At 38.0% G+C, this 13031-nt stretch overlaps 1 protein-coding gene across 1 annotated transcript in view; it reads right to left on the bottom strand.

Moving 5' to 3' along the window:
* Positions 1 to 1353: 1353 nt before the first annotated feature.
* tmem132e (transmembrane protein 132E) overlaps positions 1354 to 13031 on the bottom strand; it is an 85748-nt gene continuing 74070 nt past the window's right edge. Inside the window, exons 8-9 of the mRNA XM_079419296.1 lie at positions 9958 to 10152; positions 1354 to 5056 (exon numbers count right to left, since the gene is read on the bottom strand). Of these exons, the coding sequence (XP_079275422.1) occupies positions 3986 to 5056; positions 9958 to 10152 (1266 nt within the window). The 3' untranslated portion in view covers positions 1354 to 3985. The remainder of the gene's footprint in view (positions 5057 to 9957; positions 10153 to 13031) is intronic.

The raw sequence follows: 13031 nt of genomic DNA, 5'->3' as shown, positions 1-13031 counted from the left end.
ACTAGGAGTTAAGTGTCTTGCTCAGGGACACATTGGTGTCTCACAGTGGATTCGAACCCGGGTCTCTCACACCAAAGGCATGTGTCTTATCCACTGCGCCATCTTGCATTGCCTTATGCTTTGTGCTAATTTTCCTTTCAGGAGTTAAGTTGAATCCTTCAACTTAAAAGAAGTGTGCTTAATTGTATTAAATGTGCACTTGTAGAGTACCAAAAATTTTTAACGTATATGAATTTTTAAATGTTTCATGTACTGTGCATGCAGATTAAAATAATATGATATTACTGAAATAAAAGACCACCTAGTTGTACTTTCATTTCTTTAGTTACTCTTTAATTTCATCATTTCTTCTATTGAAATAATGGTTAGTACTGACAAATGTACTGACATTTAACGTTAAATAAAATATACTTTAACTACACAACATTTAATACATATCAATTGGCACCTGTATGTTAAACATATTTGCAATTACCGGTACACCAGTGTATGATAAAGTTGCTATTTTTAAGGTGTCCTTGTTGCATTGTAACTACATATTTGTTTAGAGTTAACTGCATGCAATTATGCATAATTTATTTCTATTATTCTAATAAAGTACATGAAACAATGTAACATGGACACTAAAATAAAGTGTTAACCAATTTAACATATTTAAAATATATTAACCTAACTTAACTTAGCAATATCAAATAACACACTGCAGTTAAAATGATATAGCAATCACTTTACACATGCTTTAGTATGTTAGTCCACACATCAAAAAAGTGTACTGCGTTAAGAAACATGGTCATTAAAATTATACTCTCCCTAAATGGATTTTTATTTCATTAATATTATACTATCTGCAAGTACAGTATTTTGAAAAAAATCCCATAAATTCTTTTATTTCTGTCTTTGCTCGTAATCATGTATAATAAGAACTAGCTGCACATGTTGTTATGAGATACCAGTACCACTATTGTTTTATGGAAAAACAAAAAATACCCCATTTACTTTTCAAATACATGTCATCTTATTGAAGCCAATTCATAAGTGCACATTTAAATAAATAAAATGTTCGCCTTTACAATGTTTCGCTTAAAATGTAACAAGTGGCTTCGGCTCTGTAACAACAGAGTATGCTGTGAGTCTTGATTATAAAATAAAATAGCAGTTTTGATAAGAAAATTATAATTTTTTGTCTGTTGATTACTGTTAACAAACAGTAGTAGTATTTATAAATAAATTAGCAGCTGTCTAGACAGCTCAGTAGGCTCATTAGACAACTATTGTTTGGACACAGCATTATAATACACAGTACATTGTCAAAAAAAAAAAACAAAGAAAAAACGCAACACCCAGTTTATGCATTGTATTTTCTTTAGTACTTACATATAAGGAGGGAAATACAACAGTTGTTTTTTAGGGAGGATACAGGATGTCGTAACAGTGCTCTGTACATTAAGGGTGTGGCAGCACAAGGCTGACAGTACCGTGCTTCAGCAGGTCAGAGAGTACAGCTCAAATCTACACCACAACACAGCATGTGGTCAAGGCAAAGGCCTAGTAGCAGCTCCTTTTGAGAAAGAAAAACGAAAGCACAGATATCGCAACTGCTGTTTCATATACATACATACATACATACATCAGTTTAAAGTAGAAAACAATATGAAACCGAAAATGTCCTGATAGTGATGTTACACTAAAAAGTGTATGAGCTGCTACCAGAGACTTGCTAGTAGTCATATCGAGTCTTACGTACCCCATCAGGAGACTTTAATAATACAGTGGAAATTATGTTCATTTTGATCGTCAAGGTACAGTTGAAAAGTTTACATTCAGTTCTGAGCCTCCATAAAGGTCAAATGTGAGTCAAACTAAACCACTGACCAACACACCAACTGTCTATCAAAACCTAATACCTTGACATGTTACATCATTTCATCACACGTCATGACTGAGGGTTTACTCATCAGAATCCTTTGAGAAAACCGTGAAGAGGGTTACAAATCAGAGGACAAAGGTGGAGAGGTGTCAGTAAGAAGTTCTCTGTGACTTTTATCTGGAGTGCAAAGGACCCCTGATTAAACTAGGGGTGAATTAAAAATAATAATAATAATGTTATAATAAAATCTATAAAACAAAAAACTAAATATAGGTGTTCCTTCCCATTTACAGGAAAATTACTAATAAGACAATTAAAACAAAGCCATGGGTAAATCCTGTATGTTTCAAATACAGCACAGTGGAAAAATAAACATTTAATACAGTATGTTAATTTAGACGTCCTGAAGAAACTGGGGGGCGGACTGTAACCCTGAAACTAACCTGTGATAGGTCAGCAGCAATACAGATATTTTTTGCGCCTCGCCACAAAAAAAGCTTCCAGACCCGTTACCAGCTTACCCCTTTCTAAACTAGTAAATGTTTAACGTTTCGGGTTTGATCTACTGTGCTACCGCATTTACTTTAACAAAGCTCTAGTGAGCTTCAAAGTTAAAAAGAAATAAACTAATCCAAAACCTGCAATTTACATTGTGGCAGATGTTACATCTAGTTTTGAGATATTTCTTGGTATATTAACGAAAGTAACCGTGGTGCTATATCGATATCTGGGGCAGATCTACTTCAACACAATAATCAACCCTTCCAGTGTGTTTGCATAGCATTTTATCCTTACCAGAGATCTTAACTCTATTACCGCCTGGATGGGAATTCACGGTGAGATTAGTAAAGAGACAGAAAAAGAGAAAGAGAAAAGAGAGCCTCACTGAAATTCAAGTATCTGGCTGCCGAGTCCCTATATGGCATCTGCCTCCCCTATTCCTCAGGCCAACTGAGTAATCAAGAGTTAAGCTTCAGCAGTCGTTATTTACTGAACATGGTATGTACACAGGAGGGAGGGTCTGGCACATGCATTTAATGCATGGTAACATGATATGTCCTCTATTATCATTTATGTATGATTAGATAATTCTCACAATACAAACATATACAAAGTAAAAAAGAAACAAAATAGCGCTAATTGTGCCTCCAAGTTCATGCAGAGGAATGTTGGAGAAGATATCTAACTCCACAATGTACAAGCACCTGCCTTTCCTGTGCCAACACACTTTTAATTGAGATACAGACTTCTGTAGAGTTGCCCCTACTTTGGCCCTTACCAATGTGAACAAATGTGTTGTCAGCATAGAGCGAGGTTGTGACTATTGAGATCCATTTAATAAGGCATTAGACTTAACCAAGACAGTGAGAGAAGCAGAGGTGGCATCCAGATTGAGAATGAGTATGAAATACCAAAAACAGACGAAAAGCTAATTCAGCAACCAAGGCATGTGTTGAACCAAGATAACGCTGAAAAGAGGGGGAGGGGGATAAAACCATTCAACATTTCCAACACTGACAGAAAGAATCCATGGCACGTTCTCACGAACGTCCCTGACAGTGTCTGTGTCAGGTTTATCAACAATGGCATGAAAATGATCCATCTCAAACAGAAATCTGGGACAAAAGTAGAATCTGCACTTCAAAGGCCTCTTTGTTGGAGAAGAATCTGTTGAATTAAAAAAAGAGAAGAAGAAGAAGAATGGACACAGTGCCAAGACTCCAGGCATTCCTCTGAGAAAGATCCTATCCACAGTAGGGTGACCCACGCATGATTGAGTACTTCAGGAATCCATTTCGATATCAGTGTTCACAACTGAAATTCTTTGTTTCCCTTAAAGATTGTACACTCCCCCTTCTACTGAGCAGCAATCAGACACACCACTAAAGCCATTTTTGCTAAAATCCCTTAGACTCATCTTTGGCTTCCCTGGCAGCGTCATGAATATTTTTTAGTTCATACAAGTGTCAATGTGTAAGGGAAACATCACTGTGCAGAAAACCCCAACAAAACTGGACACTAGGCCTTGGTTGTTTTTCTTGTGAAAGGTACCTCCTCTAGAGTGAAAATTAAGAGAGAAAAATAGAAAGGACCGTCTTTAGAAAGCAGATAGCCCGGTCAGGCTATTTCCTTTATCCTGCGCATGTAGTCGTGCAGTTCCTCTGGGTCCTGAAAGCCCATGTCTTGGCATACCCACTGAATGTCCTCTTCGTTGGCAACGGGAATAGAGTTGTAGGGTAAATCCTCCGTGGGAAGGGTGAAGGTGGTAAACTTGACACGCTTGCGTTTGGAGGTCGGTGAGCTGGCTTCCTCTCCGTGGTCTTTGGTGGAACCTCCAGAGCTGCCATCTCCTCGGCCATGGACTTGGCTTTGTACGCTAGTTTGGGAGCTACCGCTGCTGTGGTGGTCCCCGTGACAACAAGTCTGTACCCCCTCCAAGGTGTTGCTGGGGCTCTCCACCGTCTGAGGCGAGATATCACTCTGGGTGCGCAGGGGTTCCCCGTTACCCAAAAACACCCAGTGGTGGGAATGGTCCATGTTGGCTTGGCCCTCAGGAGGGATGCGCTTATGGCGATACTTCAACACAAACACAATACAGTTTATAAGAAAGACAAGTATGGCGAGACAAAACACCCCGAGGAGGGCATACATGCCAATCTCCAGGTCGGTCATGCTATGGGGACTGGGCACGAACTCGTCATCCTCCTCGTCTTCTTCGGTTGGTTCCTCTGGATTGCTTATTGTGGGAAAGTTGGTGTAATCGATGGGCACACTTGCGGGCTGCTCATTAGATGGCTCATACCCTCCATCACCTGCGTTGGAATCGATAGCAGGAATTCTCGTGTTGGCAGGCATTCTAGTGTCTATTTCAGTCTCTGTATCCACTTCCTCCTCAGAGTCTTCATCCGGTCCAAAGCGGACTTTGACGAACACAGGAGATGAAGCAATGACACTCTTGCGTTTAGTCTTCTGGCAGGTTTCGCTAATGGTCATCTCCACATGCACTATCTCTCCTGTGCCCTCGCCTTCGGCCATGATGACTGGCCACCGCTGTTGAGGTTGTTGAGCCACCGTAACCACCTTATCGTCTGCTGTGGTGGCATTGAGGTTGTAGTCTTTTGGGTCATACATACTCAGGGGGGCCGCGGTATTGTCGCTGTAGTAAACCCAGATGGACAGACTGGCCTCCTAAAAACACAAAATGAAAGAAATTGTGAACATGAATTCAACCCTTACATACCCTATAACAGTTAATTTTTTAACCTGTCTTCAAACTCTTTGGTGCCTGTGATGCACTCTACAGGGGGTTGCACACTGAACAAGAACGTTTTTTTAAAATGAACACCATTGAGTTTTGATCCCAGTAGATCTGTGCTGACTCAAGCTGCTTTGGTGAACCATTTCATCCAGTTCACTATAAGGACCAGTTCAAAAGGATGATTTGTTCGCAAACCGGACATCACTCCTGACCATTTGCCTGAGGCTATATATTACAGGTAATAATGTTATAAGTAATCGTCAGTTTCTTGCACAGACTGATCATTTGACTTCTTAAGACCTCAATATATCGTCAAGAGCCAGGGGTATTAATTTTGTTTTCTTTGATGGAAAATATATATTTTTTTAATCACCAATCACCACAGTTTCAGCCAAAAAACTTCTTTACTGTTCTACTGAAGAGAAAACGTCACCTACTGTACATCATGCATGGCCTGAGGATGAGTAAATTAACTGCAAATTTTTAGTTTTGGGTGAACTCTCTCTTCAACTTTACACTCTCTTTAACAAAAAACAAAAAACAACAACAACAACAAAACATGAGTAGCACTCACTGATGCAAAATAATTTTGAGTAGCCTCTAAAGCTGGGTGGCATTGATGGTTGCTGCATGATTACAGTGGTGTACGTACAGTACATTCAAACAAAACAACAATTTTTAATTTTATGGTGTTGTACATTATCCATTTGCTGCTCCAGTTGTGCTATTCCAGTGCTAGCTCAGATGTTGCATTAAGGGGATCCTAAATGCCACATCAGAGCTAGCGTTAACATAACACACTGTTTCAAATGCTAAAATGTACAACTTTCGGTAACACTTTATTTTAAGGACCCATTCTCTACTCTCTCTCTAACTAGTTACTTAATAGCACACATATTGCTAGCATATTAGGTGTTTATTAATACTTATAAAGCACACATTAATGCCTTATTCTGCATGACCATATGTTACATCCCTTAATCCAACCCTATACCTAGTTTGTTCAGGGAAAACTTAATTAGTTAATAGTGGATATGTGTTCCCTATTCTAACGAGTAACCCAACTTTCTCTTTACAACAAAGATATTATCAATACTGTAAGTGTTTCCATTTTCATCTCCTGACTTTCAAAAAACTTTTAAATATTCATCCTGAGATTACTGGTCCATACAAGATAACCGTCTTGAGCAAGCAACATGCAGCTAACATCAGAAGGGCTTGCATGCTTTGACCGTTAGAAACACAGGCTGAGGGGAAATAGAACTGGCACGACGCTTGTGTTCTTGTCACCTCATAACAAGCCTAAGCTTGACAGTTGCCTTCCTGCTTCCTCTCTGCTAAAGGAACAACACAACACCTTACACCTGTTGGCAGGCAGACAAAATGAAACCACTCTACCAAAGTGCTTTTAGTCAGAAATGAAGTGTTACTTTGCTTTTATATTCAGGAAGAGAAGTATTTATCTGCCTCCAGTCAGCAATGGCCTGTTGAAAAAAACTCTTCTGTCGCATCACTGACTTCAAGGTTGTTCTGACATTTGGGCTCAGGCTCTGTCAACGCTGCTTGTCAAGATGAAGAGACTCTTTGATATGCATGATCTGAATAATACATTGAAGACGACATGTTGTCCTCGCGGACCTTTCGAGATCACTCTAGCCACTAAATAAAATGGCATCAATCATGAATGGCCCTTGATTTTTGAAGCTTCAGTCTTTGGGAGAAGATACTGTAACTTTTACATGGATATCTCATTAAATTTCTAACTGTTAAAACTGTTTGAGATCTATCTTGAAGGTAATTTTGGAATCACTGTATGTAACAAACTACAGAAGTGAAATGTTCAAGCATCCAAGACACTTGGAACTTTGAAACAGAATAATCGCTTACACCAGCATACAGCAAAATCAATTATTTAAGTCTGCCGAAAGGGACATCTAAAATCTAAAAGAAAGAACAAAAAAATACTTTAAGAAGCTTCAATTTGTTAAGATTAATGCAATCACGAACAGCCTTGACAGCATTTACTAACAGCTATTAGGTGAATATTCATCTTTACAGATATTGATTAAATTATATTAGTTTGTATAAATGAACATCATTCAATATATTATCAACATACGTGAATTAACAGCTAATAATATAAGAAAACACTTTAATTTGGGACCAGTTCCCATATTAACTAGTTGCTTGTTAGCATGCACATTACTAGCATATTGGCTATTTGTTAGTGCATATAAAATACACATTAATGTCTTTGTCCGCACGACCATATTCCACATCCCTTAATCTCACTCAATACCTAAACTTAACTACCTTACTAACTATTAATAAGCAGTAATTAAGAGTTTATTGATGCAAAAGTTGTAGATAAGAGTTAATAGTGACCTAATATATTAATTAATTAAGCCCATAAAAATGCAACTTTTTAAATCTAGGTTAATTTTAGCTTAAACTTGATATTGATAATATACACTGATAATATATATGTAGAAATTAATAAATATGTAATTAACTTTTGGAATAATTTTAACTATTAACTAGTTGCTTATTGGCATGCATATTACTAGCATATTGACTGTTTATTAGTATTATAAAGCACATATTAATGTTATATTCTGCACGATCATATTTAGATCCCTTAATTCTGTCCCCATATCTAAACTTAACAACTATCTTAATAACTATTAATAAGCAGCAAATTAGGAGTTTCTTGAGACAAAAGCTGTAGGCAATAGTTAGTTAACAGTAAGAATTGGTCCCTAAACTAAAGTGTTACTACACTTTTAACAAATTTTTATATTATTTAATGCTTGTTGTTCTTAAATGTTCATGATAACTAATGCATTAACTAACACCATCAAATTGAACTGTAAATTGTTACCTGGAAATCTAACGCAACTGGAGGAAGAAATGGTCACAAAGTTACGGTTATTTTGTGACTGCAGAGGTTAAGTAGGTAAGTGCACTGAAGGACTGAAATGATGGAAAGGCTACAGTGGAGGAGGAGGAGGAGGAGGAGGAGGAGGGTCATCAGTGATGTTTATAGCACAGTCTCCACAAGCACTTAGGCTGATACATTACGCTAATTAAAATCAAAGGTGGTGAAGCAGAGAGCGGGGGAGAACCGCTGGATTTTAATGCATGAATTAAAAGCAGCCACCCTCGTCTGATGTTGGATGTTGGTCACAGGCTAAGTACAGAGCAAGAAAAAGGGCCCCCAAGCTCTCACGGCAGGTCTCCATGACCTGCCCAAGACATTGTATAAATTAGCACAGCAGCATATGAGGTCCTCGCTGGAAAATGTGAGTGAATATGCTCCAATTAATGCTTTGAAAAGATTATACAGCAACCGCACGCAGCTCCCCTGATGACACTCCAGAACGGCAGAGAACAGAAGTGGTGGTGGCTTCTTATTAAGCAAGATGCCTGCTCATTTGGTGTGCTGATATTAAAGGAGATTTGAATATGTCTGAATGCCAAACAAGGCTTTATTAAAGCAGTGAGGGCTGGCTGGAAGACTGAACTGAGGCTAATTTTCCGATGGTGTGTAACCTTCATGGAGACTCGAATCATCAATATGAGGCTAAACTCAGCCAGATTTTAACTCTTCACGAGCAGAATGATCCTGAGCAACAAGGAGGAATTTCACATAAATGTCACTTGCGTTAGAGGAAGGGTCCAAAGGTTAGAGCTTTTCTCTGGACTCAGCTGCAGAGGCTATGATGATGAATGATACTATTATATATCTACTATTATATATATATAGTATATATAAAGTAATATATATATATATATATATATATATATATATATATATATATATATATATATATATATATATATATACTACTATTATCATATTTAGACAATTATGTGACGATATAAGTTTGTATGTAAATTAATTTCTTCAATGTGTTTCTTGGGCCAAAACAAGTGTGATCATTTCTAGGGTTTAAAATCAGAATATATGACTTTGTACGACCATCTTCAGGGGGTCTTCATTCATATACAATGAAAATTCAGCTAAAATAAGATAATAAAAAAAAAACTCAACATGGTTTTACATGGTTTACAGGTGGTTTATGGATGGTTCATGTGGGTTTTTGAGTTGATTAGCTAGTCTGCAAGCAAATGGGGGCCAGGATAAGCTGGAAGACCATCTTGGTCAAGTTTATTAGATGGTAGAATTTTTTAGATCAGTCTTATTTTAGTATCAGTTGTATTGATATACTATAGTCTTGGTTTAAGTTTTTAATTAAATTTCATTTATTAAATATTTATTATTTAGTTTTTGTTTTCACTTTAATTTTCACTAATTTTATTTTGTTGTTTGTTTGTATTTTTTAATGTCTATATACAGTTGTATTTATTAATATAGTATTTTATTCATGTAGTTTTAGTTATTTTTCCACAAGTTGGGGGAATCATTCTTTAATTTTATTATTTTTGAATTTTATTATAAATTCTTTGAATTTAGTTATTTTAAAACAAAACAAAAGAAAAAAAAAGATTTTCTGGAAACTATGAATTAAAACAAGTTTAAGTTATTTACATTGTTTTATTTCAAGTATTTTTTTTTTAATGGTTTAGTTTTAATTTTAGTTAATGATAATAAACCTGCCTTGTACCAGAAACAAACCACTATAATAAGTTTGCTTGAGAACCTTAAGGAGAGTCTTCAGTCTGGTTAAACATTCATAACTTAAGACTGTCGTAAAAAAGTTCTGATCGAAGAACATACCAGAGGATTTAATAAAATACCATCAAGAAAGCAAGATGGCATGTCATTTATTGTAGAAGATATGAAAAACAATGAAACATTCAACTATACCTGCTTAAGAGCTGAGAGGGTCTGCAGGCCAGTTGCCTTGGCAACCATGGTATGGCTGTTGCCAGGGCTTGGTTGAAGATTAAGTGCCAGTCCCGAGATGGCATGAACACGTAGCTCCACTATGGACACTTTATCGTCTACCACAGAGAACTGCGTTTCACCCAGCACCGCCTCCACTGCCAGTGGAGATTCAACCTGAAACCAACAAAACATGACGCATATTTACAGGAAGAAAGACAGCCTAAATGGAATAAAGCATGGGGAGGAGTGAAGACACAAAGAGAAACATTTAGTGGATAATCCCACATATTCAAGACACAGCCCACTGAGTAAAGGAAGGATGGGAAAATACACCTTTTCTCCAGAGAACGGCTAGGACTCGGCCTCCACATAAATCCTCCATCTGACACTTCAAACCCATTATGTCACAGTTTCTTCACGCCCCCACCACCGTTAAAGGTCACCAGGGACTTACCAAGTGAAAAGTCAAGTGGGGCGGCACAACTAGGAGGGTCAGAGATTCTCTTTTTTTTCCTGTGTGTCTTTGCTGAACCATGAGACCCTGGCAATCCCAAGAGGCACAAAGCGCCAAGTTAGATAAAACAAGCTGCAATATAGGGATGGTTTTTCACTTTTCATAATTCAGGAAGATTAACTTGAACTCGCATTTTGCAAGACAAGAACAAGAACAGAAGTTTAAAGAATTATGACTAGTAAAGAACACTGGGGAAGTCGTGGCTTAATGGTTAGAGCGTCGGACTCCTAATCCAAAGGTTGCGGGTTCGAGTCTCGGGCCGGCAGGAATTGTAGGTGGGGGGAGTGAATGTCCAGCGCTCTCTCCACCCTCAATACCACGACTGAGGTGCCCTTGAGCAAGGCACCGAACCCCCAACTGTTCCCCGGGCGCCGCAGCATAAATGGCTGCCCATTGCTCTGGGTGTGTGTTCACGGTGTGTGTGTGTGTGTGTTCACTGCTGTGTGTGTGTGTGTGCACGTTGGATGGGTTAAATGCAGAGCACGAATTCCGAGTATGGGTCACCATACTCGGAAGTAGTTCTTTTCGCTTTGACATCAGCCGTAAATGTCAAAATTATAGTTCATTATCTTTCTTTTCAATTACAGCTATTCCAAACAAAGAACAAAAATATTATAATTGGCTAAATCACAGCAGAGCTGGTTACACTTAACCACACAGGAGGGAGCAAAGCTAATTTTTCTCTTGATAATTTAGCCCAATAAAGTCCATAATGACTTTTAATGGTGTTCAAAAATCTCCAAGCTCCGCAGCAAACATTTTCATCCAAACTGTATTACTTGCCTCTTCAAAATTACCCATCTCCAGCTAAAAGCCCTCAACGCTGATGCAGGTTTATGACTAGCCATGCTGCTGATTATACTTCGCCTGTGAAGTGGCCATTCTCAGCCATCTTTTGGCACAAAATCCCATCTAACCATTTTCCAGTTTTCTCTCGCTGAAGCACACGGTGGCTCTCTTGGCGTTCGGTGGGAGCCAGGGAGCTGAACCCAGGCTTTTCCTGATCTAGCCTAGACTTGCGACCCATATGTCCCAGATGCACATTGTTTGTGTCCCAATGCACTAATGTTTTGGAGTAGGTTGTTACAGTTCATTGACCATCCAGTCCTATACAATCCCATCTCCTTTCCTCCGGCTGGAAAGGGGATGTAGACCGGGGGGAAAACCAGATGAATGTATAATTGAACTGAACTGTTTTGTTCCTGCATTTTTTATTTCCTGCATTCAAGGCAGGCTTCAAAGATGCAGCGCATTTGAGGGAGAGAAAGGGAATGACAGATAGAAAAAGGGGAACTAAAAACAAATTCTTTCCAGAATGGCTCATTTGTTTGGTATCCAGGCGGTTGCAATTAGTTTTATTATACTTGCTGATATACCAGCTTTTGATGTTTGCATTATAACCAGAGCTTTGGATGCTTGAATAGAGTGTGTTCAAAGGCTAAAAAGGGTATGCCTATTCCCCCAAAACCTAATTACTGTACTTGGTAGACCTGGAAAGCCAATTAAGTCATAGGAAATACGTACATGGGTTCACAGGACCATTACAGCTCAGTCGATGCTGAGAACGGGTCAACAATACCTTCTGCCATTCATAAGATCCTCAAAACAACGTGTCGTGAGAGACGTTCAAAGCTTAAAGGTTGTGCGTCTTTGTGCTCAGGTCATAGTGACGGCTGGAGGATGAACGCTGTGGCAGATGAAGATCAAAGACCCACCAAATAAGCTAAAAAAGCCCTGGTGTGAGTTATAAACAACATTATTCATACCTTTCTTTTTGCCTTTGCTTTTTTTTTGTAAGGGTGAAATGAGGCTCTGTGCTCAGTTCCGTTTATTTTCAGCTCACATTCGGTGAAAACATTCCAATTCTACATCGGCCATTAATTATTAATGACATTTGCAGTTTCCCCTAGTTTAATTACCAAACTTTTTCTTTTATGCTCAAATTTGTTTATGGAAAAAAACAGACACTTTCTGAAGACAAACAACAGACAACACTTTTGGAGAGGTGTGATCAAGCTGTCATGAACAATCAAAACTCCCTCTGTTTGGACACAATGAACTGATTGTGTGCTGATTCAATGGAGAGAAAACTTTCAAGAATGATTCCCCCAATTTAACACCATAGAAGTTTTAAACCACACAGATAATTCTCTTGCCAAACATCCCAGTTTCTGAATAGCCTACTGGGACTAAATATGCATATGAATAGCTTTCTAAAGAGGCATTAAAGGATAAAGACAAGCAGTGGAGCTAACTTGATAAATTTAAAAATGTTTAAATAGACACCCTTATTGATTTTATCTGTAAACTAAATTTATATTATTATGAATCTGTCTATTTAAAAACAGTTAGCTATGTTGGAAAGGATGAGATGAGCAGAAATGATCAGTCTTCAAACCCATTTATCGTTCCAGCAAACAAAAGAAAACAAAACAAAACAAAAAACAAAACGAAGCTAAAATAAATAGAAAAAAAAACACAAAAATGAAATAAAGCAAAAAATAAAACAAGTCCCCCTGCAAGTATACAAAGCATAACA

Source organism: Barbus barbus (assembly GCF_936440315.1).
Source record: "Barbus barbus genome assembly, chromosome: 6".
Classification (NCBI taxonomy): Eukaryota; Metazoa; Chordata; class Actinopteri; order Cypriniformes; family Cyprinidae; genus Barbus; species Barbus barbus.
The sequence above is the reverse complement of the archived record's forward strand: the minus strand, read 5'-3'. Positions and strand labels throughout refer to the sequence as shown.